Below are 23,726 nucleotides of genomic sequence, written 5' to 3' on the forward strand. Positions count from 1 at the left end.
CACTCCAGACCCCTGTCCAAGATCCCTGTCCAGCTCTCTGGAGCCGCCCTGGGCCCTGGGCCGGGCTCCGCGGCACTGGGGGAGCCGCCGGCCCGCTGAGGCCCGAGCGCTCCCGCGGGGGCTGCGGGGCCGGGCCTTGGCGGCGGGGGTGGAGCCTAAACGCGCTGGAGCCCCGCCCTCCGCCTGGCCCCGCCCCGCCGCCCGCAGCCGCCGCGGCCCCGTGCCCGTGCCCGTGTCCGTGTCCGTGTCCGTGGACGTGGACGTGGACGATGGTGGCGGCCCGGGGCGCTGCCGCCCGCCGCGGAGCGCTGCTGCTGCTGCTCACCGCCCTCGGATCCTTCCGTCTGCGCCTCGCCCGTGCCGGTGAGTACCTCCTCGTTCCCCCCGCTCCCGTCGCCGTGTCCTCTCCCTTCCCCCGCATATGCTCGTGTCCTCTCCTACGACGAACCCTGGTGCGGTTGCTCCCCCTCTTCTCCCTCATTATCTCCATCCCCACCAGGGATCAGCATCCGTGGGTGTTCGTGTTCTTGGGTGGAGCAAGACAGGAGATGCCCCCGTCACAAAGCCCCACGGGGGTTTCTCCCACCCCGCAGCGCTCCCCGGGGACGGGCAGCGCCTCCCCGTCACTCTCCTGCCCGCTGCTGCCGACAGGGGAAAAAAATTAAAACAGCATCAAAAAACACAAAGAAAAAAATAAGGGCGCTGCAGTGACCGAGCCATCCCGGGGAGCCTCCGGGGCTGCGCTGGAGGGAGCCCTGTTTGCCCAGCTGCCTCATTGCCCCGGGAGCGGCCTCAGCACCGCCCCGGTACACCGGTGACGGTGACATTTCTGCTCTCCGCCGTGGCAGAAGGAATGGGTGGCCTTGGCGCCTTCCCGTGCAGCACCGCCCTAAGCTGCCCTGCTGTCTGCCGAAGGGTTGTTTCGGGGCGTTCAGGTTTAATTTGCTTGAGGTTCGGGGTCTGGGTTAGGACATTTCCCCCCCTGGGGCGTGTGGCACCGGACGTGCTCCGTGTCCCCTTGCGCCGTGCCCGCTGCTGGGGTGCGCAGAGCTGTGCTGGGCACAAACAGCGGCCCCACGGCCTCGGGCGGCCCCAGGCCCCGCTGCTGCCTGCGGGGAAGGCTGTGGCTGCCCGCCCTGGGAGGTGCCGTGTTCCTGCCCGGGTACGGCCTGTCTCGGGCAGGTGCTTTCCGCCTGGCTGGCGCAGGAGCCGGCAAGGGCCTCCTGGCTCCCAGCATTGTTTGCGAATCCGATATTGTTTCCCTTGTCGGGCTCCCGGCAGGGCGGACGCCGGGCCGGCTGACGCCGGGAGGGCAGCCTGCTGTCACCGGGGCCGGATGGCCTCTCCGTGCTTTTGAGGGGCGGCGGGAAGCTGCAATATCAAAGCGTCTGTGTTTCCACGTCGGAGGGTTGGAGGCAGAGGTGGGGATGCTCCTGCGCTCCCCCTCTTCCCACGAGCCAAGGCTGGGGGGGCCCAGCCAGAGGTGTTGCTAACACAGGCTGAGATGAGAGGAAGGAGATCCGGGCTCGGATGAGCCACCAGTGATCCAGCATAATCTCTGCCCCTCCTGAATTTAGGGGTTAGTGAGGGATCATCTGGCCTGGCAGTGCTGGTTGGGCTGGGTCACTTGAGGGGCTGCTGGAGTGGCTGTGCCCAGGAGCTGTCAGGGAGTGGTGACAATTTCCTCTTTTCTTCCCCTCCCTTCCCAGCACTAGGAAGATGCTGGAGATGAGGTGAGCATGAGGGGCCTGGCGCCACATCAGCAGCCTGTTCCAGTGCTGGGATATTGCATGCTCTTGGCAGATGTGGGATTGGATTTTCAGCTCAGCCTCTTTCCCCTGAGAGAAGCTCGTGATGGTGTCTTTGCACTGTTCCCGACAGCAGCATGCCATTGCCAGGAGTTTGAGGTTGTATGGCAGGTGGCAGTGGGGGGCTCCAGGTAGGTTTCTCCTGGGGATGGCGGAAGAAAATGTCCCTAGGGTGCTGGGCAGGCAAAGGAGTCTCTGTCCCAACCCCACCACCTTTCTGTGAGTGCAGTGGGGCACAGGAAGCATTGGCTGTTTCTTCTCACTTTATAATTGCCTTTCTGAGCAGATGGGGCCAAGCTTGGCTTTCTCTGGGGGTGACTGCGAGGTGGAGGTGGCAAGCCCAGGAGCAGCTTCTGTTCTGTGGTATGCTGGTAAAACTGGCTCCTGGCAAGGAGGGATCCAGGGAGAAGGTCCTGCACCACCATACCCATGTCCTCCTGCCTCTGCAGCTCCATCAAAGCTTCTTCAGAAAGGTTCAGGGGGTTGGCATCTCCTCCTCCTCCTCACTTTCCTTGGCTGGCACTGCGACCCAGAGCCCCTGCAGCAGATGCCATCTCCCGGGATGCAGCTGCACATGGCTCAGTAACACCCTCATCTTGCTGAGAGCCTGGTCCAAGCTGGAGGAAGGGCAGCAGTGCTTTGGTGGTGCTGCAGGTGGTTTAGGTTTGCTTGCTACTCCTCCGCTGGGCTTTTTTCTCCCACGTGTCTCTAGGCATCACACCAGGCTTTGGGCAGAGGGCCTGCCTTGCTTCGTTTTCTGGCTTCATTTCCTGGAACATGAGTGACAGCCATATTTCTCCCCGCTCCTTGAGTAACTAAGTTGCCAAATTTCATCTATTATTATCATTGTTATTATTGTAAACAAAAAAACCCCCAGTTTTCCAAAGGGGATGACAGGCTAGAATCCCATTTTTTTAATAATCCTGAACCCCGCTGCTGCAGCCATCAGTTCACATCCCAGACATCTGGAGAAGATGCTCAGCAAAATCTGAGGTTTTTTTCCAGTCCAAGTGACCCATTTGGCCACGTTTGACCTGCTGGCTCTGCACTGCTGCTCCTCCTCATGCTGCTCTGCAGGGACGTGGGTGGGAGCACAGATGCTGCTGTTGATACTGGCTGCCCCTGCTCTGCAGTGGTGCAGGTACTGCTCAAACTTCCCAGCTGGGCATGGCTAGGCAGGAGCCATCCCCTAGGAAGTTCCCAGGCTCAGCCTGTGGTGGGACTGTCCATCTCTTAGCTTTTCCTCCTTGCCTGCTTGTCCATTGCTGCACTGGGAGCAGGATTGGGACTCAGTGGGTGCAGTAGCCCCAGGGATCCCCATGCTGACCCCTGAAGCTGCTGCAGCTCCAAGCCACTCTTGGGAGCAAGACATTGGGACTGGTGCTGCACCTGTGGTGCTTGCAGGGGCCTGGCTGCCTTGCCAAATGAAGGGGGTGATCTCAGCCCTGCAGCATTTTCTGGGTTGGTCTGCAGGTAGCAGCCCCAGTTTTTTCTTGAAGCACAGGAAAGGTTGTCTGGGTCCCCCTTGGGAGTGGTGGTGGGCAGTGATCCCATCCAGTCACCCCATTCCTTCAAGCCTCCCGTGGTGGGGATCCTCTGCCGCACTGGTACACACCAGGTGTTTCTCCAGGCAGCAGCTAGGGTGCTGCCCATGTGGTTTTATTCTTGGAAATAATGTCTCCACCTTGTTATCTGGGGTTACTTGTGCTCAGCTGGTTCTTCCTGTGGGAAAGGAGCCCATGTGGGCGTGAGGTGTGGAGGAGCTGGGATGTGCACCACAGGCATCCCACAGGGCTCCAAGGAGCTGGTATCCATGCCAGGGACATGAGCAGGGCTCTGTCTGCAGGCCTGAGGGGGGAAATGGGTGGAAAGATGTCTGATAATTCCAATTACAGAATCAGCATCAAGGAAGAGTTTATGGAAGAGATAGGGTGAAAATCCCTCATCCCTTTTGCTGTAGCTTTGTGGAGACTCACAAATCCATGTGCACCCCAGCAATACCCTGGGGAGGCCGATGCATGGAGAGCTGGAGCTCCGGGTGGGGAGACTGGGATTCTGGAGCCAGGGGCCTGCTTGCACTGTGCGGGGTCCCGTCCTTTGGATCTGCAGTTTCCTGGCAGCTCTGGAGACTGTTCCCCCACCCCAGGGATCCCTCAGTTCCCAGAGAGCCTGAGTCTCCCTGCAGCTCAGGGAAGGTGCATCAATGTTTGCCAGAACTGTCTCTTCTGGGCCATGGGGGTATTAAGGGAGGTAATCGGCTTAGCCCTGCCGGCTGCTTCCGGGGGGGCACAGCCTCAGGGGGTGACAGCCTGGGCAGGGCACTGGGGACACCGAGCTTGGTGGTAGATGCTGGAGACTAGAGGAGTGATGGGGGCTATCAGGGGTGACAGTGTGGCAGGGGGAACAGAAGGGGTCACGGGATTCACAGTTTGCTGAGGACAGGAGAGGTGTGGCCATGCTGGAGACAGGAGCAGTGACAGCACAGTGGGGACTCTGGAAGGAGAGAGTTAATGGGGGCTGCTGCGGACAAGAGCGATGGGCATGTTGTGAACAGGATGGGTGGTTTGGTGCCCAGGGACAAGAGGGCTGATGGGATGGCCTCTCCCCATGTGCAAGGTGCTGGGTCCCTGGCACAGGGTGCAGAAGCTGCCATCAGTTCCACCCGTGCATTAAATCCATAAACACTGTGCCCTGGTGCTGGGGCCCCACCAAGAGCTCTGGGTCTGGTCCTCGAGGGGAGTAATGGCTCCCCTGGGCCGGCTGGTCCCTAAACCCTTGGGGCTGGCCCCAATGCCACTGCCAGCACTGAGGTATCTCCCTCCTGTGCCTCGGCATAACCCAGCACTGCTGCTGCTCCAAATGGCAGCTGCAGGCCTGTAATTAGCCACTTGGTGAGCTAACGAGAATTGCAACAGGAAGAAACTGTCCGTTAAGTGCCTGGAGTGAGATTTGAATTGGTGGAAGGAAACGCAGCCAGAGCAGGTCCTGGTCCTGCCTTATTGAGCCCTGGAGCACCGTGGGCTGCAGCCGCCCCGTTAACCCATGCACACTGTGGCACACGCTGGGCTACTTCCTGCACAGATAGAGGATGGCAAAGCTTTTGAGAGGTATTCCCTGTTTGGGTGGGAACTCATGGCACTAGGTGGGTGACATGTCAGTAGAGTGCTGTCAGGGACCCTGACTCATCAGGATACAGGGGTTCCCTGGGCTCCTGGCCTCAGTTCCCTTCCTACAGAAAGGAGACTGTGGTGGGGGTGGAGACAGGAGGTGTGGAAGGTGCGGGTCTCCAGTGCACCCATAGCACCCATGGCTGCTCTTGTGAGCAAGGAGCTGCTGTGCCTTGGGACTTCATCATCTTGCACTTGTCAGAGGGAGTGAGAGGGCCCTAAATCAGAAGAGAGGGCAGCCTGGTGAGCTGCTGTAATGTGACCCATCCTGCAGCAATCATTCCTGGCTAGGAAGGAGAGGGTTTCCCTGAGCTGACTCTTCCTATGCAGCATATACCCCAAAATCTCTAGGTCCAGCACTTTTGGCACCATCTGCAGCCCTTTATCAAGAGCCCTCGGGTGCTGCATGCACCAGCACCCCTAGGATGCAGCTGTGCATCCCATGAACACCCAGTTTCTGTGTTGATGGGGCCTCTCAGTTTCTGGGTTCTGCTCCATGGGGCACAATGGCCTGCAGGTCTTTATCACTGGTGGTGGCTGAATCAGTGCAGGCATAGCTGTGGGTGCAGCCACAGCAGAGTGGGTGCTGCAGCATTTCTGCCTGCCTCTGCTCTTGCATGTCCACCAGCATGGAGGGTGCCCACCAGGAGTCCCCTGATAGCCCTTGTTCCAAAGGCTGTTGTTCCAAAGATGCTTCTTCTAAAGACTATTCCAACAGCTGTAAAGGTTAGCCCCTACTGCTCCAGCACTCATGGGTGAGGAGCTATGTCCCCAGGCATCTGTTTCAGGGTCGCGGGCTGGTGGGAGTACCAGGGCTGGTGCCAGGCAATGACTAGACAAAGGGAGCTGGACAGACAGACAGAATCCCCACCTTGAACAATGCCACCTCTGAGCTGCTGGAGGCATCAGCAAAATTTTGCTCGTGCCTCTTTCCCAAGGGCTACAAGATGTCTCTGGTGGTGGTGTGGAATGCTTTGGCTTTGCTAAAGAGCATCTTGGCCCTGGCAGGTGCAGTGGTGCTGCTGCTGCGGATGGATATTTCCAGCCCAGTAGTGAGAGTAGAGAGAGTTAACCCAGGGCTGTGGCTCTGCTGTGGCTCAGTGGGCAAGTGTGTACCCGTGGGGTGCCCTCCTGCTGCTGGGTCAGTGCCCAGGAATGCCCTTAGGAGGGAGCTGGACCCCACTCCCTTCCTTCCAGACTGCTCAGTGCTTCAGGTGGTGCCTGCTGTGCACCCCAGCCCTGGTCACCACCTGCTTCACTTCTGATGTGATGCAAAGCTTGCCCAATACGAAGGGAATTAAAGAACCCAACCCCAGCCCCAGCAGGCTCAGTGCATGTGCAAAGTTCATTGGTATTTACTTGAGAAAAACCTGATAAACAAGTCTCAAAGTGGGTGGTTCAGACTGCAAAGAGCAGCCAGATGCACGGGGATGAGGTGGCACATTGGTGGCAGCCTGGTGTCCCCAGCACAGGTGGGTGTGCATGGAGCGGAGCAAAGCCAGCAGCAGGTTGGGGTGGGTAGGCCTGGGGAAAGGGTGTATGGCACCTGGTTTGCTTTTGGATTTTTTTATTGTTTCTTCTCTTCCTGAATATCTGAAGCCCCTTGTGGCTGGAGACCCCCTGGCACAGCAGGGACACTGGTGGGATGCAGTGGTGCCCATCCTGGGTGTGGCAGCTCTGCAGGGCTGCATTTGGGGCTGTCAGCATTCGAGGTTCTTGAGGCTGAGATGCCCCTCACTGGCTTGATGCGTTCCACACCAGCCACAGGCAAGGAGAGCAATGTTCTCTTCTACTTTCTGGCTCTGCCCCGTCTCTGCTGGGGTCTGGATTTGTGGTTTGCTGGAGCAGTTTCCAACCATCCTGGTGCTGTCTCCTGTTCCTACAGCCCTACCAATCCAGCAGGCGGCCAGGGCAGGGAACAGGGATGTTTCTGGCCTAGTTAAGGGCTTTTAGTAGTGATGGCACAAATTTCCATTCCCTCAGCCTGCTGGAGATTGCCTGGTTCTTCCCCAGCCTGGAATCACAGGAGCAACTTGGGATTTTGGGGTGCTTGTAGATGGGGTCTCCTCTAGAGCAGAGACAGACTCTGGGGGAACACTGATGTTTGGGAGGCAATGTGTTTGGAGATGCCGAGGGCTTGGCATCTCCCCACCTCTGCAGGAACCTGGCTCAGCTCCTCCTGGCCCTCCCTTTCCCCCTTGGCATTGAGCATGGAGCAGGACAAGGCTCTGGAAGCCCATCATGATGGACTCAGGGCTGCAGCATGGGTGCCCATGACACTGCCTGTGCTGCCCAGCCCAGGGCTCTGGGTTGGTGGCCCCAAAGCAGGAGCAGCTGGGTGAGGATGGGGGTGGGAGGTGGGAGGGGGGGGAGTGGTGAGGATGAGGCTTTTTTCCATTGTTCCTGGGTGGGGCTGTGTCTAGTGGCACTGTCCCATCAGTGGGACTGTCCCCTTGGTGGGAGCAGGGTGCAGTAGAGACGTTTGCTGTGCAGGCATGGGGAATGCTCCCAGGGGTTCCCTACAGGTGTTCCCTGTCCCCAGTTTGTGGCACAAGGCTGCTGGCACTGTTTCTTGGCCATGCCAGAAACTGTGCTGGAGATCATCTCTGCCAGCTGGGCCAGACCTCAGCACCCACCAGCCAAAGCTGGGAGTCAGGACACAAGCCCTGGTGGCTTCAGGGGTGGGAGCTGGTGACATGTTGCATTTGCCTGACCAAATCTGCTGAAGCACAAAGAAGCATTTCCAGCTGCTCCCTTACTGGTGGACCAGCACACAGCGGTGCTGCTGCAGGATATGGGGTCAGACTGGTGCCACATGCTCTGTCCCCAGTGGTGACGCGATGTGACCGGCATCCCCCCAGTCCTGGTTTGCGGGGTCAGCGCTGCTCCGCCGTCTCTGGGGGAGAGGGGGCTTAGCTGCTGCATTTTCGGGGGCAGGAGTACGGCAGTGACATGAGCAGCTGCTGGCAGTGGCACAGGGACTGCCCCAGCAGTGATGCCAGCTGTGCCCAGGAGTGGGCATTGCTCCAGGGCTTCAGCAAGTCCTCATCCACCTGCTTCCTAGTGCAAGAGACAGCAGGGCAGGTGGATGCAGCTGGGTCAGGAAGCCCACCAAGCTGCGGCCACCAGCGGAGTGTCCACCCTGCAGTCGCTCCGTGTGTCACCTGTGACTGGTGTGTGTCACCTCTGCTTGGTGTGTGTCACCCGTGGCTGCTGTGTACAGCATCCAGTCTGGCGTTGCTACTGCAGCTGCTGGCAGTCAGTGCCGCTGACTCACTTCAGGAGCCACATCCCTGGGCGTGGGGCAGGGCAGGTGAGGTGCTGGGGTACCTCAGCAAGCCCTGCTCCTGCCTGCTGCTGAACAGCAGCACTGCCCCTGCCCGGGGAGGCTCTGGACAGGGGGAAGTGAGACCTCGGGGGCTGAGGTCTGATGGGGGCATCATGCCAGCCTGCCTGCCCGCCACCCTGCCCTGGGCCTGCTCCAGAGTCCTCCTTCAGAGCCAGGAGCACTTTGCAGAGCTGGGAGGGAGCCACGGCCAGTGCCAGCTGGCAGTGGAAGTACTGGGAGGGCAGGCTGCAGGCAGGGCCCTCAGCAGCTCCCACATTATCTGTCTGGAGGAGGATGAGGAAGAAGAGGAGAAGGAATGACCTTGGAGTGGAGCTGGCAGAGCCCACACCACTGCAGGCCCTGCGGGGGCTGCTGCCGCTGCTGGGCTTCTGTCATGGCCTTGTTGTGGTCTTGCCTCAGCCTCAGCCGGCATGCAGGGGCCCAACGTGGGAGTGAGACTGGCACCCTGTTCCCCAGACACCCCGATATCCCCCCTCATTTGCCCATGTCCCACCAGGGGCCCTGTCCTGCTGCCACAGAGGGGCCAGACCCAGTGGTCCTGGGCAGGCTGCTCTGTGCCCACGTGGCTGTGCAGCCAGAGCCCTGTGGGCTCAGCCCAGGCCCAGTGGACTCTGCCAGCTCCCACTGTTGGCACCGGGGCTGGCAGCTGAGAGGGAGGCTGGGCGTTGGCGTTGCCAGGACCTTAAACATTCACAGCAGTGCTCGGTGCTAATTAATTATCCTCTTACGTTCACTTTTATCTCTCTATCTGCAGCAATGACGCAGCGGGGGCAGTCCCTGCCTCCGTGGCCACACAAATGTCCTCCTTGGGTTTATTTTTGTTTCTTTTTCACCTGTATGTTTTGGCATGAGTATGGAAGAGCTGCTCCATCCAGTCTGAGACTGCCGGTGGCTCTATGCCCTGCCTGGGCACCCCCTGTCACAAGCACTCTGCTGAGTGCCACCCTGGATGCCTGGCACAGCTCTCCCCAGGGTGAGTCCTTGGGGATGGAGCTTTGTGCTCAGCTTTCCCCCATGGATAACACATCCAGAGGCCTTGCTGCTCACATGACCGTGTTTCCTCCTGGGCACAGGTCTGTTCCTGCTTACATGTGTCCCCAGCTGATGCCTACCTGCCGTGTCTGTGCCAGCTGCTGTGTCCCGTGCACCCGCCGGCCTTGGGCTGGGGTCCTGCCTGCAGGGAGTCACTCAGCTCCTCCAGCACCAGCAGCTCAGCCCAAGCTTGAGTTCGGTTAAAGGGGTTACCCCAGTTGTGCTGTTCTGGGCTCCCTGCCCACCTGCACAGGAGTTGAGCACCATGGCAGGGCAATATCAGCAATTGGAGCATCCCCCTCCTGTGAACACCCCTGGCACATCTGGACAGCAGCATCCTGGCTGGGCTGTGTCTGGTGCTGGCTGCACATTCCATATCATTCATTGCTTGCTCCTCTGGTCTGTACTGTCCTGCTGGCAGGACCATTCAGGGCTAGGGTCCTCACAGGACCCCAGCTGCACCCCAGCTTGGGTCCCTCTGCCCATCCCACTTGTGGCCAGGCCATGCTGGGCTGCACTGGTGCTAAGCAGGGACCGTGATTGGGGTGGGGGGATCCCAAACTCCTCAGATTCAGCAGCAGCCCGGCAGCTGCAGAGCCAAGACTGGGAGCTGGAGCAGGCATCCTGGCACTGTTACCAGGTGGGTGGCATGGTGGTGACATGGCCACAGCTGGGTGGAGTTGGGACCCACATACTGTGCCAGCCCAAGTACTCTGCCTCAAGGCGAGTGCTCAGGAGGGGGGGACCCATGGCCAAAGTGTTGGGGAACCCAAGGTGTGCCTGCTCAAGCACTGGACAGGTGGCACCAGCCACAGGAATGTGTGAGTGTGCAAGGGTGGAGCAGCATTGGGGCAGTGTAGTTTGACAGCCCCACAGGGTGGCAGTGGTCAGGGCTGGATGTGCCCATGTGGCACCGGGGTGGTGGCACACAGAGCACTCAGTCCCCATCACCTAGCATGGCACTGAGGTGCCCACTCCCACCAGCAAAGGATTCTCACTGCTGGGCTTTGAGGTGGGCTCAGGGAGTAAAGCCCCTGTGGGCCCCCTCAATCCACAGCGTGCTCACACAGTAATGCCAGCTCACCAGTCACTGGCTGGTGACACATGAATTGCAGCCAGTGACAGCTGGGCAAGCACAACTCATTCCTCAAACAGAGATAACAGCCTTCACTGGATCCAGCCTGGGCTTTATGTACCCAGTTGCTGGACTCTGGCTCGGGGCTCTGCACCCACCACTCCTCACAAGGTGGCTCTGAGGCTCTTGTCGGTGTCTGGCTCTGTGGGGTGACCCACACTGGGGTCATTTCCTCCGCCAGTGATCAGCTTCTGGCAGCACCTGGTTTGGGAGGAAGTGTTTCCATGAGCCTGTGGCACAGACAGGGGCCCCTACAGGTGTGTTCCCCACTGCCCCATGGGGCTGTGACATGTCCCCAGCCTAAGGCTACACAGTGCCACGACCTCCTCCTGCCCTGTTTTTTAAACAGAGTGGCCTTGAGAGTAACCCTGGGGAGGTGAAGCCAGGAGCCAAGTCCAATTTCTGTGCTGAGACATCTGATTATTTGCCCATTAAGCACTAATTGCCCCCCCAGCCACATGGCCAAGCCCCACACTATCCCCAGGGAACAAAGAGTCCAGCAAAAAACCCAGCTCCCATGGGCACAGTGGACACTTTCCCCCACCCTCTCCACGCCCTCCAGGCAGCTGTGCCTGGTGTGGGGGTCAGCCAGCGCTGAAATTGCAGTTGGTGCACCCTTGCCAGTGGCAGCCGAGGTGAGGAAGGTGATGACTTCCTCATGGAGTGGAGTGGAGAGTTGCCTGGGCACAGGCTGGAGGTTCTTAGTAGCAGCTGCACCCTCCAGGGAGCAGTTTGATGGTGAAATATGGCCATGCAAAAGCAGGGGGTTGCATATTCCACTTGTGTGGCTTTGGGGTGATATCTTTCCTGCACCCTTGCTGGGGGAGCAGAACTGTTATGCTTTCATGATTCATCTTCTGCCGGCTCTATCCTGTTTAGGGCTCTAAGCCGTGTGCTTGGTGCTGCCCCATCAGTGCTGGAGTGTGCCAGGGCTGGGCTGGGTGTTGCCGTCCCTGGGCGCAGGGACAGGGACAGGGACAGGCAGGTGGCCGGTGTGTTGCTGGTGTCAGTGTGGGCAGTGAGGGTTGCCAGGGACTGCTCGGGGTGCGTGGGCAGGTACTGGGAGCCTGTTCCTGCTGTGATTCATTGCCAGCCTGGCCCTGCTCCCAGTGCAGCCCCACAGTGCTGCTCCCTGCCTGCTGCTGCCTGCGGGAATGCTGCCGGTGTGGTGAGGGACAAGGTGAGGGGCAGATAGGGCAGCTGTGTGCCACACCCTCAGCCAGCTGTGCAACCCCATCCAGCTGTGGCCCTATCCAGCTCTTCCTCCCACGCAGTTAGTTGTGCCCAGCCTGAGTGCTGGGTGGACTGAAGGGCACCTGATTCCACAGTGCCACCACTTTTGAGGGAAAGATGCTCCAAGCTGCAGCAGGACCAGCAGTGTCACCATCAAAGCTGGGACCCTGTTGCGCCCCAAAGAGCCCCCTGCCGGGCTCTGAGGGTACCTGAGGCGGTACCTGAGTGCTGGCCCCTTGTGTCACAGTTCCTGTCTGTCTCCAGCTCTGCATGTGGTTTGCCACCATCACCTGGCCCAGGACTCGGCTTTGTGTAGGACATGGGGACCTTGTGCCCAGAGAGGTCCACTTCCTGGGATGAAGACCCAGCCACGATGGCACTGCCATGGCACATTGGGTGCGTGAGGCTGGACCTGGGGGACTCATGCCTGTACCCAGGGAGTGGCGTGAGATGCCCCATGAAACTGTGAGCGAGGTTTGGGGTGCAGTTCAGTGCCGGGGAGGGCTGGCTCCCACTGCTTCCTGCAGGGAATCCTGAAGGGATGGGAGCCTAAGTCACAGCATTGTCACATCCTGCTGAGGCTTTGGGGGAGTTTGTGACTTTTGATTTAACAGTCACCACACCAGCATCAGTCTGTGCTGGTTGGATTTCATCTCCCCATGCAGGGCAGGCAGCAGCAGGAGATCCTGGTGCTGCAGCACTCCCTCATGTGTCCCACAGGATGGTGGCACCCTGGGGCTGGGGACCCTTGGGGGATATGGGCATTGTATGCTCATCACTGCAACTGCCTTGTGCATGTCATGGAGTCACAGACTACCTCAAGTTGGAAGGGACCCATGAAGATCATCGAGTCCGACTCCTCGGTAATTAAGCTCGTGGTTAATTCCAGGTGGTAATGGCCTTATGGAGACAAGCTGGGGTCTTGGGGCAGCTGTGGTGAAGCCCATTGATAGCTGGGAACTGCAGCAGGGCAGCCATGGGCAGCCCGGGGCAGCTGGGTCCCCCTCCAAAAAGCTGTGAACAGACCTGGGGGTGTGTTTGACCCCTCTCCCGCTCCTGAGCTGTTTTGTCCTGTCCCCACAGCAGCGTCGTGTCCCCGGAGCCTGGACTGTGCCCTGCAGCGCCGGGAGTTCTGCCCGCCGGGCTCGGGAGCCTGTGGGCCCTGCCTGCCCCCCTTCCAGGAGGATGACCACGGGCGCTGTGTCCAGAGGCAGCTCTCACCCAGTGGTAGGTGCACCCACCCTCCACCCCTGTGCCTGCACACCTACCCTGCCCCTCTGCAGCTCTGGAAGGTTCTGTGCCTCAGGACAGCCCCCCAGCCCAGCAGCACCCCATGCTCTTCCTTCTTTCCATGGCAGCTGTATCTCTGTGGGGACAGCTGCTCTTCTCCCTCTCACCCCACTCACCTCAGCTGTGGGGGTGGTTTTGGGGTGGCAAACCCGTGCTGCTCTACGTGCATCCTGCTCTGGTGATTGGCCCTGTCAGCACTGTGGGGACCTCCAAGGACAGGAGTAGGACAGGCAGCTTCTGGGGATCTCCAGGATATTCACGGTCTGCCTGGCTCTTCCAGGCTTCAGGCTTTGCAGAAGCAGGGGAGCCGTCTTCAGCACACAGAGCAGTGACTTGTGCTGCCCATGGCCTCACCCATCCCAGGGTGCCAGTGGGATTTCAGTGCCCGATTCCCTTTGGTTCGAGATTGGTCGGTGGTTCAGGACTGCTGTTTCCTCCTTGGGTGATGCCCAGCATCCATGCTGGGAGGGCTGGAGTCAGCTGTGACTGGGAGCACCAGTCCCTGGCTGCACAGGCCACCGAGGCTGTGCGGGGTGTCATTCCTGGCTCCGTCCCCGAGGGATCTGAGATGCTGTGGCAGCCTGGGTGCAGCAGCCTGTGGTCAGCCATCCCACTGCTACTGCAGTGCTTGAAGGGTGCTCCCAGTGCGGCTGTGGCACCTGTGCCCCTGCTTCAGCTGCAAAGACAGTGCTGGGGGCCAGGCATAGGCATATTTTAGTGTGACAGTCAACTCTTCATGCAGCTTGGAAAGCTGTGGCAGAGTTACTTCTGTGCCCCCTTATCATGAGCTCACCTCACAGGTAAGTTAAGACCATAATTATGGCTCTACACAATTATTTATTGCTATAAAGTGGAGTGGCCTCTGTGGCTGGGGAAGAGGCCAGGACTGGCCACACCCTCAGGCTGTTCCTGGCAGGTTCTGCTGGGGACTGCCTGGATGCAAGATACTCTGGAGCACCTCTGAGTCACCTCCTGGTGCAGAACCTATTGGTATCTCCCCCAGCCCACCGTTCTCCACCTGCTCTTCACTCCCGCTGCCCCCAAAAGTCTCCTGTTAAGGGGTTCCCAACTCCTGGGGAGCTTCTAAAAGCATGCAGGATGGACAAGCACTGGTCATTGAACCAGGGAAGCAGGTTCCCCTGCATCTGAACTCCATGCAGACATGGAGAGATCCTCTGAGTTTTAGGGGATTACTTTGTGTTGTTGAGCATGTTCAGGGTCCTGTTGGGGAGCAGTTGGAGATATCCTTCATCCATGGCTCAGCCCAGGTGGGCACACGGAGGATGTCAGAACCCAGCATGCCTTCAGTGCCATTCCTCCTAGCAGGAGAATTACCCTGTAAATCAGAGGGGAGACCCCCAAAGCAAGACCCTTTGGCTGAAATGAGAGGGATGGCTGGGGGGATAAGAGGGGCTGGTGCAGGAATGGGGTCTAGATTTGGTGTTTGACAGCAGTCAGTGCCCCTGCCACAGGTTCTTCATTCACTGGCACTGAATGGCTTTAGCAGTTGTTTATAGTTCATTTTTTAATGTGGAGTCTTGAGAGCAAATTCCCCTCTCGCAAGGGCTGCACATGCGCCGGCATCTCCATAGCAACCCAGCTCCTTTCTGAAGGATGTGCCCACAGTTGCATCCTTATGCAGAGAGATGCAGGACCATGGTACCATCCTCTAAGGACCCACCATGGCAGGATGGTGACACCAAAGTCTCTCCCAGTCCTATCCTGTTGTCCCAAGCAATGCTGCTAGCTTGTGGCAGCTAAAGTGTGGGGACTGTGTTAAATAAAAAAAGGGGATCTCCTCCCAAATCCTTTGTTTTAGCATTCTGAGGATGCCCAGCTCCTCTTGGCAGGGAAGCACCATTTATTTTGCCATGGGGGCTTTCTTTCTCATCCTGCCTGTACCTTTACCTGGTAGCAGCACTGGAGAGGGACGTGAGGATGAAGAGGGGTTGTGGTAGCTGCATTTAGGGGGAGATGCAAGGCAAACAGAGGGCCACTGTAGCCCAAGGATGCCTAAGTCTTTGGAGGGGATACCCATGCAGCCCTTTTGCTATGTAGGCAGACCCTTTAAAGGGTTACACATCCTTGAGCCACTTGTGACTGCTGGTGACACCAATCCTGGGATCCTGCTGCTGTGCCATCCCCACTGCTTCTGGCAGGAGCCAGGGAACCTCTCCCAAAAGCAGCTTCTTGAGGTGAAACGCACCATTTGGGGTCTCAGGGGGGCATGTGAGTGTTCCTGCCATTATGTGTAGGGCTCTTGGCATACCTGGCACAGAGATGAGATGGGATGGATGGAATCTGGGTACACTGCATCCCACAGGTGGCTGTCTGCACTTGGCTGCTGCTGTCTTGCACAGGGCTCTGAGCTCCCCAAAATCCCATGCACTCCATGGTGCTGCACGTGTCTGTGCTGTGATGGGTTGGAGTGATGTGCTTTGTGATAGTTGGTCTTACCCCTCTTCTGCTTGACCAGCATGGAGCCCCACTGGGCTGCAGGAAGCACTTTGGGAAAAGGGGCCTCAGCTCACAGACATGGATGTTCATCCTTCCCTGCTTGCTGTGCCACCAGCATCAAAGAGGACAGCAGCCATCCTGGGCAGGACTATAGCAATTAGTGGATGTATAAGAATTTTGTGCCCTCGTGTAGACACTGTCAGTTACAGGTTTCCTCATCCCAGGGCAGAAGCCTCATGTGTCTCTTCTTGGTCTCTGTTTCCCCAAACTGTCAGGGTAGGTGTGTGTCCCAAGGTTGAGCCCTGAGGAGCGCCAGGGGCAGAGCAGAGGGACTGGGGGGCTGTGTGCCAGCCTGGCCATGACATCCTGCTGCAGCACTGGTGGCAGCTACCATGAGGGGGCACCCACACCCTGCACAAGCCCTGCCTGCTCCCCTGAGTGCCCCTGAGCATGGCCTGTGTGCCCTGTCCTGTCTATGCCCTGTGTACCCTCCCTGGACTCTGTTCCTCCCCTGCATCTCTGCTCCTCCTCCTGGGGCAGGAGCTGGGGCTCTCCTCGGCCCCCTGTTCCCTGGAGCAGCTCAGGGCAGCGTCTCACACACCCACAGTGCCTGGCAGGACCCAGCCCTCAGTGCCCTCAAATGCCTGGTGGAAACTGTGGCATCACTGGGGGAGATTTAGCTGCCACACAGAATGGGAGGCAGGCAGCTTTTAGCCGCTTGAAGAGAATGTGATGATAAAGCTGGTTAGTGCAGGTAAGTGGCACAACCCAGGCCCTGCAGCAATGCCAGGACCCCATACCACTGCCTCAGTTTCCAATGTGCCACTTGACACACCCCCACAGGGTGGGAGACTGAGGAACTTTGCAGCTGCTCTGGCTGTTTTTCAACTTTATTTTCCTTTTTCCAGTCACATCACATCCAACACCAGCACGGCCTGGTGGTGGCATACATGGGATGGACAGGGTTGTCCCCTATGGAGACAGACTTTTCCCAGAGTGCAGAGGTGAGCTAGAGCCAAATGTCCCCATCGCAGGCATTAGGGTGTCCCCTGGCACAGGGCTATGCCAGTCCTGGGCACCAGGATGCCCCCCTAAGGTGCAGGGCTGTCACACTGGGTCCCATGCAACTCCCTTGCCCGTTGGGAGACGTTGGCCCTGTGCTAGCACCTTGTCACCATGGCACTCACCTATTGGGCACATCACGGGCACAGCCCCAACCTGGCACTACTTGGCCATGGCACTGCTCTGGGATGCAAATAACACGGTGCAAAGAACCAGGGAAACCCAGGGATCTAGCTAAGGGTAGGAGGCTGGGGGCAGTTTAGGGACAGCAGGGCATGGAGGATGTGGGGACAGCAGGGCATGGAGGATGTAGGGACAGTGACTCTTAGTGCTTTTGTTTAAAGCAAGAGTGTCCCCCTTTTAAATTGTTTTTTGGCTCATGTGGTTCTGAGTCATGGGGCAGCAAGGTGGTGGTTGTGCACGGCTCCAGAGGGAATCAGGGTTTATTTCCAAACACTGGATGTGAGGACAGATTCCAGAGATGTAATTCTTATGACCTTGAATTATGTGCCAGTACCACCTTGCCTTAGTGTGTCTGGATTTAGGCCCCAGGGCTTCTCTAAGGGGACAGTCTGAATATGGGCAAAGGAAGCAGGGGTAGGATGAGGATTGAGATGGGGACAGGGATGTCTACTGCCTTTGATGTTTGAGTTTAATCCTGTTTAAAGCAGTGGTGAGTGTCAGAGCTGGACTCTGCTTGATGAGCCTGAGAAGAGCGACTCCACTCTTGCTGCAATGCTGTCACCTCAGGCCAGAGTGGGGTCCTGCCTGTGCCTAATGCTGCAAGAGACCCCTGAAGAGCAGATGTCCCTGGTGGGCACTGTGCTGGAACGTGGGCTTGGACAGCCACCTGTGAGATGCTGCTGGGGCCAGCCCCTGGGGGTACATCCCTTGCTGCATGAGGCTCCCAGAGGAGCTGCATCCCACCAGGCGCTGGGCAAGAGCCAACCTCTCTACTGGAGCAAGGACTCCCATGCTCTGCTGAACAACCAAGCTGAGCTCTACTCTGGGGTGGCTCCAGCCACTCTGCTCTATAAAGGACCCTGGTCTATTTTTGAGGTGAAAACCAGTGTTTGGGGTGTCCCCTGACTGTAACTGTGCTGAAGCTGCCCCTCACCCCTGAGGCAGCAGGGCAGATGGGGAGTATCTGTCCTGGTCCAGCTCCCATCCTTCCTTCCTCGGAGCTGCTGTGTAACCCCAGGGGCAGGTCCTGCACATTAGGTGCTGGCACCCTGCCCTCTCTCACAGAGTCTGCAGGACCTGCTGCCTCTGGCATGAAGGCAGATGCTGTTGCTCCTGATGCTCCAGCATTTGGGGGGTGAAAATCCCAGTGAACGCAGCAAGGACATGTTGTGGGCCCTGGGGCCCAGCTTTCAGAGAGCTGCATCTGAGGGGCCTCAGACAGAGCTCCTGTGTTTGCTGAAGCTGGGACAGGAGCCCCTTCTTGGGGTATTGGTCTCGCCCTGGGGGTGGGCACACACCTGCACCCCACAGTGCCCATCTCACACCTGTTCTCCCATAGGACGGACCTCTATTCCCAGCTTGGAGGCAGAAATTGATTTTCTTGCGGATGTGCTGGCCAGGCAGGAGGCTCCTCGCCACCACCCACTACAGGATGGCAGACCTAGGAGTAAGTGTTCCTCTCTGTTCCTGGTGGTGCCAGGGACCTCTTGGCAGCCAGACCCTGCACCCCAGGCAGGTTTGCCTTCTGGTGCTGCCTGGGCACCAGTCACCACTGCTCTGTCTTCTCCTGCAGCCACTCTGGTGCCCAACAGTGGCAGACAGCGTGTGGCCAGTGGGCTGAGAGAGGGGCGTCTGCAGCAGGGTCCCGCCGGCACCATGGCAGCCACCACCCTCCCCACCACTGCCACCGTCCAGAAGTACCCGGTGGAGGCGTCCCCCATCCCTGAAAATGACAACATGGTGCTCGGTGAGACCCTGGCACTCAGAGGAAGAGGTTTCACATCCTCATCAGGGAAGCATGGGCTGGTGTCACCGTGCTGCCAGCTCACCTGCTGTCCCTTGCTGTCCTCTCCGCCTGGCAGGGCTGATCGTGGTGTGCACGGTGGCTGGGATCTCAGCGCTGATCGTGGCAGCCATCTGCTGGTACAGGTGAGCTGGGGCTCTGGCCAGTCCCTCAGTGACCCTGTGCCCAGGGCAGTGTATTCCCATGCTGCCCAGGCTTGGAAGAGGGGCAGTAGTCCTGCCAAGGCGCAGCATCAGCGGGCTGGGGCAGGAGGACAGTAGGGAGACACCTCCGTGCCAGATGCAGGCTCCTGGGAGCAGATGGCACCTGGTGTGGGCATCGCTGTGGCACTGGGTGCTGACACTGCCAGCACGTTGGTGCCTTGTGCCCAGGCCCCGTGGGATAGAGGTGGTTATGCCTGTCGCAGCTGCCATCACAGGGAACAGGGCTGACCCTCCAGGGGTCACTGGCTCCTCAATGGAGTTGTCTGCTCCTATGGCTCCCCACATCCTCTAGGATGAACTAGAGAAGTCATTGTGCCTACAGAGGGCACTGGTGAGGCACCTCAAATCCTGGGTTCAGTTTTGGGCCCCTCATGGCAGGAAAGACATTGCAGGGCAGGAGCATGTCCAGAGAAGGGAATGGAGCTGGCGAAGGGTCTGGAGCACAAGTCTTATGAGGAGCAGCTGAGTGAGCTGGGAGGGCTCAGCCTGGAGAAAGGCAGGCTCAGGGGGACAGTCATGCTCTGAACAACTCCCTGACAGGAGGGGGCAGCCGAGGGATGGTCAGCTCTGCTCCCGGGGAACAAGGGACAGGATGAGAGGAAATGGCCTCAAGCTGTCTCAGGGGAGATTTGGTTGGATATTAGGGAAGATTCATGTAAAGGGTGGTCGGGCATTAGGCTTTACGAAGGGCTGCCCAGGGAGGTGGTGGAGTTACCATCCCTGAAAGTGTTCAAAAAACATGTGGGTGTGGCACCTGGGGATGTGGTTTAGTTGTGGGCTTCGGCAGCGCTGGGTTGATGGTTGGGCTTGATCTTAGAAAACTTTTCCAAGCTTTGTGATTCCCTGATTCCAATGCCCTTTCCTGGCAGGCTGCAGAAGGAGGTCAGGCTGGCACAGAAAGCAGACTACTCAGCCCAGCGAGTAGCCAGCCCCCTGCCCTATGACAAGATCTCGGTAAGGTGCCCACGTCCCTCCCTGTGAGGTGTTTGGCACACGGGCCTCAGTGCTCTGCTGGAGGGATTCCCACACGGTGGAGGCCCTCCAGCAGCCAGCCTGGGGCCCTCCACAGCCCAGTCTCCACAGCTGTTCCTGCTCTCTCCACAGCCTGGGGATAAGACGCTGGCTCAGAGTGCCCAAATGTACCACTACCAGCACCAAAAGCAGCAGATGCTCTCCCTGGAGAAGTAAGCAGCCTGGTAGCAGACAACGTGTCCTGCCATTAACTGGGATGGTCCTCATCGTCCCGCTGGGTTTCACCTCCTCTCTACATCTTCTTCCCCCCAGGCATAAAGAGGAGCCCAAGCTGCCGGACTCAGCATCATCTGATGAGGAGAATGAGGATGGAGACTTCACCGTGTATGAATGCCCTGGGCTGGCTCCGGTATGTGGGTGCAGGAGAGCCAGGGGTCCCTGTGCCTGTGGGGGTGTCCAGTAAGTGCCTGGGACGTGCACTTCAGTGTGAGGAGCCTTTTCCACATGTTCTTCATCAAACTTAGAGGTGGTCCAACCTCTGCCCCTCTGTTGCCCCCATGTTCCTGGCCAGCTCCCACTGAAGCTCTCCAGTGGGCAGGAATGCATGTCCTGGCACAAGGATTTCCTTGGGAGCAGATGACTGGAGCGGCCCTTGGCCCACCTGACCCACAGTCCCTCTGGCGACAGGGGCATGGTCACCCTAGGCACGGGGCTGGGGGGACTTGTCCTTGTGCCCTCCCAAGGCCTGGAGCAGACATGAGACCTCTGACAGCCAGAGGGTGTTCTTGGCGAGGAGGGGACTCTGGGGACGGGCATAACAGCCCTGGCTACAAAGAGCACAAAGGGACGAAGAGGAGCCTTTTACATGGTAATAGCTGCGGAGCGCCGGCCATCAGGGCCCAGATCGAGGGTCATCAGTGGGTCTTTACAGGCCCATTAAAGGGCACTTGATCGCAGGCAGGCAGTCTGGACAGGGCATCCCATTCCTGCCAGCCGTGCTGTGGAGCCCATCCTGGGGTCCCCAGTCGGATCAAGAAACTGTTCCTGCCAGCAGGGCTGGGACTGCTGTCCTGGGGTCCCCAGCCTAACTGTGGGGTCCCATCCCACCCAAAACCTTGGGTTTCACACATAACCCCACCTCATTCCCTCCTGCCAGGGAGGCAGCACCTTTCCAGGGTGACGGAAGTCCTGGTGTTTGTCATCCATTGCAGCCCACTTGGTAGCCCCCTTCCCCTCCTCCCTCCTCCCTGCCGGTCTGGGGATCAGACCCAAACCCCTTGGGCTGGGGCAGCTGAATCCCAACCTGCTTTCTGACCTCCCACCTTTTCTTTCCGCCATCCCTCTCCCGCCACCGCGGCAGACTGGAGAAATGGAAGTGAGAAACCCGCTGTTTGACGACTCGTCCCTGCACCCCTGCAGCCCCAAGCCGCAGCAGTAACGCCCCGTGTCCTGCGCCCAGTGGGGCGGCCGAGCCGGGGAGCGCCCGCAGCTGGGCCGAGGGACGCTGCCAGACTGTTCGACGCCTGCCCAATAAACACCCACTAACAGCTATGGGGGGGGATCGCCCCCGTTTCCAGCGTCCTTGTCCTCTTTGCTGCTGTGATCGCGTCCCTGCATTGCCGTTTGCTCACAGCTCTCGCGGGCGCAGGGGGGCGGCTGCTTTGGTACAGAAATTGGTGGGGGAAGGGGGGGCTGCGGTGCTGTCCCTTTGTAGTTGGCTCTGAGGAGGGGGCTGCTGCCCTAGCTGAAGTTAGGCTGATGCATAGCAGCTGGGAAGGAGCCAGAGAGAAGGTCAGAAAGCAGAAGAGGGCCAGGAGGGCTGGGCACGCTCATGCCTGGCATCAGGGCTGCCGGCCTGCTCAGAGCACCTCTGCCACGGATGGAGCCTTTTCCTGGAGCAGCTGGCATCACTGAGGGCTTCAGTGCCCATTCTCCTCCAGCCCTGCCTGGGCAGCTCCTGGCAGCAGGATAGAGCTCCAGGAGCCAACGGCAGGAGCAGCTCAAGCAGGCACTGGCATCAGTCCCCAGGCTGCTCCTTCAGATGCTGCCCTGTGCTCTGACCCCAGTAAGAGTGCTGGGCTTCAGGACAGTCCCAGTGCCACTGAGGCCTGGGAGCCATCAGTCTGTGCGGGCAGAGGATGGGCTCTCTCTTACTCCAGGCCTCAGCGGGGTAAAAGCTCAGAAAAAGTGTTCAAGGTTTTGTTTTTAAGCTTATTTGGCTGTGGGGGAGGAAGGAATAGGACTGGAGGGAGCTGGGGTGGCTTGAGAGGGCTAGCCAAGGCATGGGGGCTTTGCTGTGCTGTTTCAAACCCCACAGAGCCCATGCCCGGGCAGCATACCTGTGGAGCCTGACACTGTGCATTCTCTGAGCATCCCTCTGTGGCAGGTGACAGTCTCCGCTGCTCCATCCCAGGCACCTCTTGAGCCCCAGGCACTCCCTGCACCCCTATGTTGCCCACATCCAGCCTCACCAACATGTTCTTGCTTGGAGCCCAGTGCTGCTCCTCCAACCCTCCCAGGTGCGTAGGCCATGAACCCCTCCAGTGGAAGGCCCAGAACAGGGTTTGGGTTACTTTGCACAGGCGTGGCTTCATGTCCAGGCCCTGTTGTGGACTGTCACAGGCACAGGTCACCGTGTATGCTCACCGGAGCCATTGCACACTCAGGCAGGCATGGGCAGGGCAGGCAGCAGTGGCAGAGCTGTGCTGGTGAGTGGTGGTGGCATGGGACCGTCCCTGTCCCTGTCCCTGGCAGGGTGGCTGACAGAGGCCATCACGGCACAGATTCTGTCCCCATGTCTGCGCTCCCCCTCCCCTGGGCTGCTGCCACTCTTCCCACACCTCTCGTTGTTGTATGAATTGTAGTTCTTTTAAAAGGAGATTTTATTAAACGACCATGTTTGAGACCCATGCGAGTGTGTGGTGTGGGGCCCGAGGCTTGGGAGGCTCCTCCCGACAGTGGGGTGGGACAAGGGGACAAGAAGGGGGGATGCTGTGGTCCCCAAACCTTCCCTAGGGAACAGTGAGCAGCCATTCTGCTTCTGCAGCTGGAGTAGTGTTCAAATCCTTCCCAAGGGTTTTCCTAGGCACAGAAAGAGCCGGGGATAATTTTCTTGTCTCTCAGTATTTGCCAGGTTTCAGCAGGGAAAGGTCGGTGGGAGCCCCCGCACCCAGCCCTGCAGCACCCACCAGCCGCCCCCTCCGCCCCTTGCCCCCGGGGCCCTTAGCACCTCGGGGATGACAGATAAGGGCTATCGAGTCCCCGCATTGTGTGCAGCCCGGTTCCTTTGATCACGCCAGCCCCCCATCAAGCTGATACCATCTCTCCAGGTTTCAGCAGCCGGAGGTGGGTGCTGACTCACCGCCAAAGCACCCACCCAGGATGCTCCTCTCATGGGAGTCTCCAGCTGCCCCCCTGGGCAATGCACACCCCAAATAACCCGAGATGCCCCCAAGGCTCAGTACTGGGAAAACCCAGCCTAAAACCCACTCCTCTCTGCCGAGGTCCCCAAATTTGTCCTTCCTTTGTTCCCACAACCCGGCAATCTCTCTTGGAGCACATCCAGACATTTTGGGAAGCTCTAGCTTACAGTAAAATTTGACTGTTCTGCTGGGAAGACCCCCTTGCTCCAGGCATGGAGGCCACAGGAGCCCTGTGTGCCCTGGGAATCCCTGTCCCTACCACACATCCAGGCATGGAAGAGTCATTTGTCCAGGACCAAGGGCCCCTGATGCAGACACCCAAGGCCTTCCGCCCCCACCTCACTTCCCTCAGCTGTAACACAACAGGGCGAACTCACTGGTATGTTCAGGCACTGTGATGGTGTGGGCAACATTCACATTATAGCCCAGGGCTTTCATAGTAAGGGGACAGAACTGGACCAAAACACCAGCTGTGATTTTCCCCAGGGCCAGGTTTGGAAGCCCTGACTCCGTACTGTCCTCCTAGGCCAGCTGCAGCCCAGCAAGCTGTGCTGACAGGGACCAGATCGGCGTTCCTCCAGGCATGGGGTTTCTGGAGATGAACCCCCT

The 23,726-nt window shown here is 58.9% G+C and overlaps 1 protein-coding gene across 2 annotated transcripts; it reads left to right on the forward strand.

Moving 5' to 3' along the window:
- The first annotated feature begins 183 nt into the window (after positions 1–183).
- NPDC1 (neural proliferation, differentiation and control 1) lies at positions 184–22,604 on the forward strand. 2 transcript variants are annotated; one of them, XM_064727747.1, is made up of 9 exons: positions 184–363; positions 12,808–12,951; positions 18,056–18,163; positions 18,290–18,463; positions 18,579–18,645; positions 19,593–19,677; positions 19,828–19,907; positions 20,008–20,104; positions 21,056–22,604. In XM_064727747.1, exons 1-9 carry the CDS (start codon positions 270–272, stop codon positions 21,131–21,133), a joined length of 927 nt encoding a protein of 308 aa, XP_064583817.1. In that variant the 5' UTR covers positions 184–269; the 3' UTR covers positions 21,134–22,604. The 2 variants fall into 2 exon arrangements, with proteins under 2 accessions (XP_064583817.1, XP_064583818.1); XM_064727748.1 differs by lacking the exon at positions 12,808–12,951.
- The last annotated feature ends 1,122 nt before the right edge of the window (positions 22,605–23,726 follow it).

This window comes from Zonotrichia leucophrys, chromosome 17 (genome assembly GCF_028769735.1).
Source record: "Zonotrichia leucophrys gambelii isolate GWCS_2022_RI chromosome 17, RI_Zleu_2.0, whole genome shotgun sequence".
Classification (NCBI taxonomy): domain Eukaryota; kingdom Metazoa; phylum Chordata; class Aves; order Passeriformes; family Passerellidae; genus Zonotrichia; species Zonotrichia leucophrys.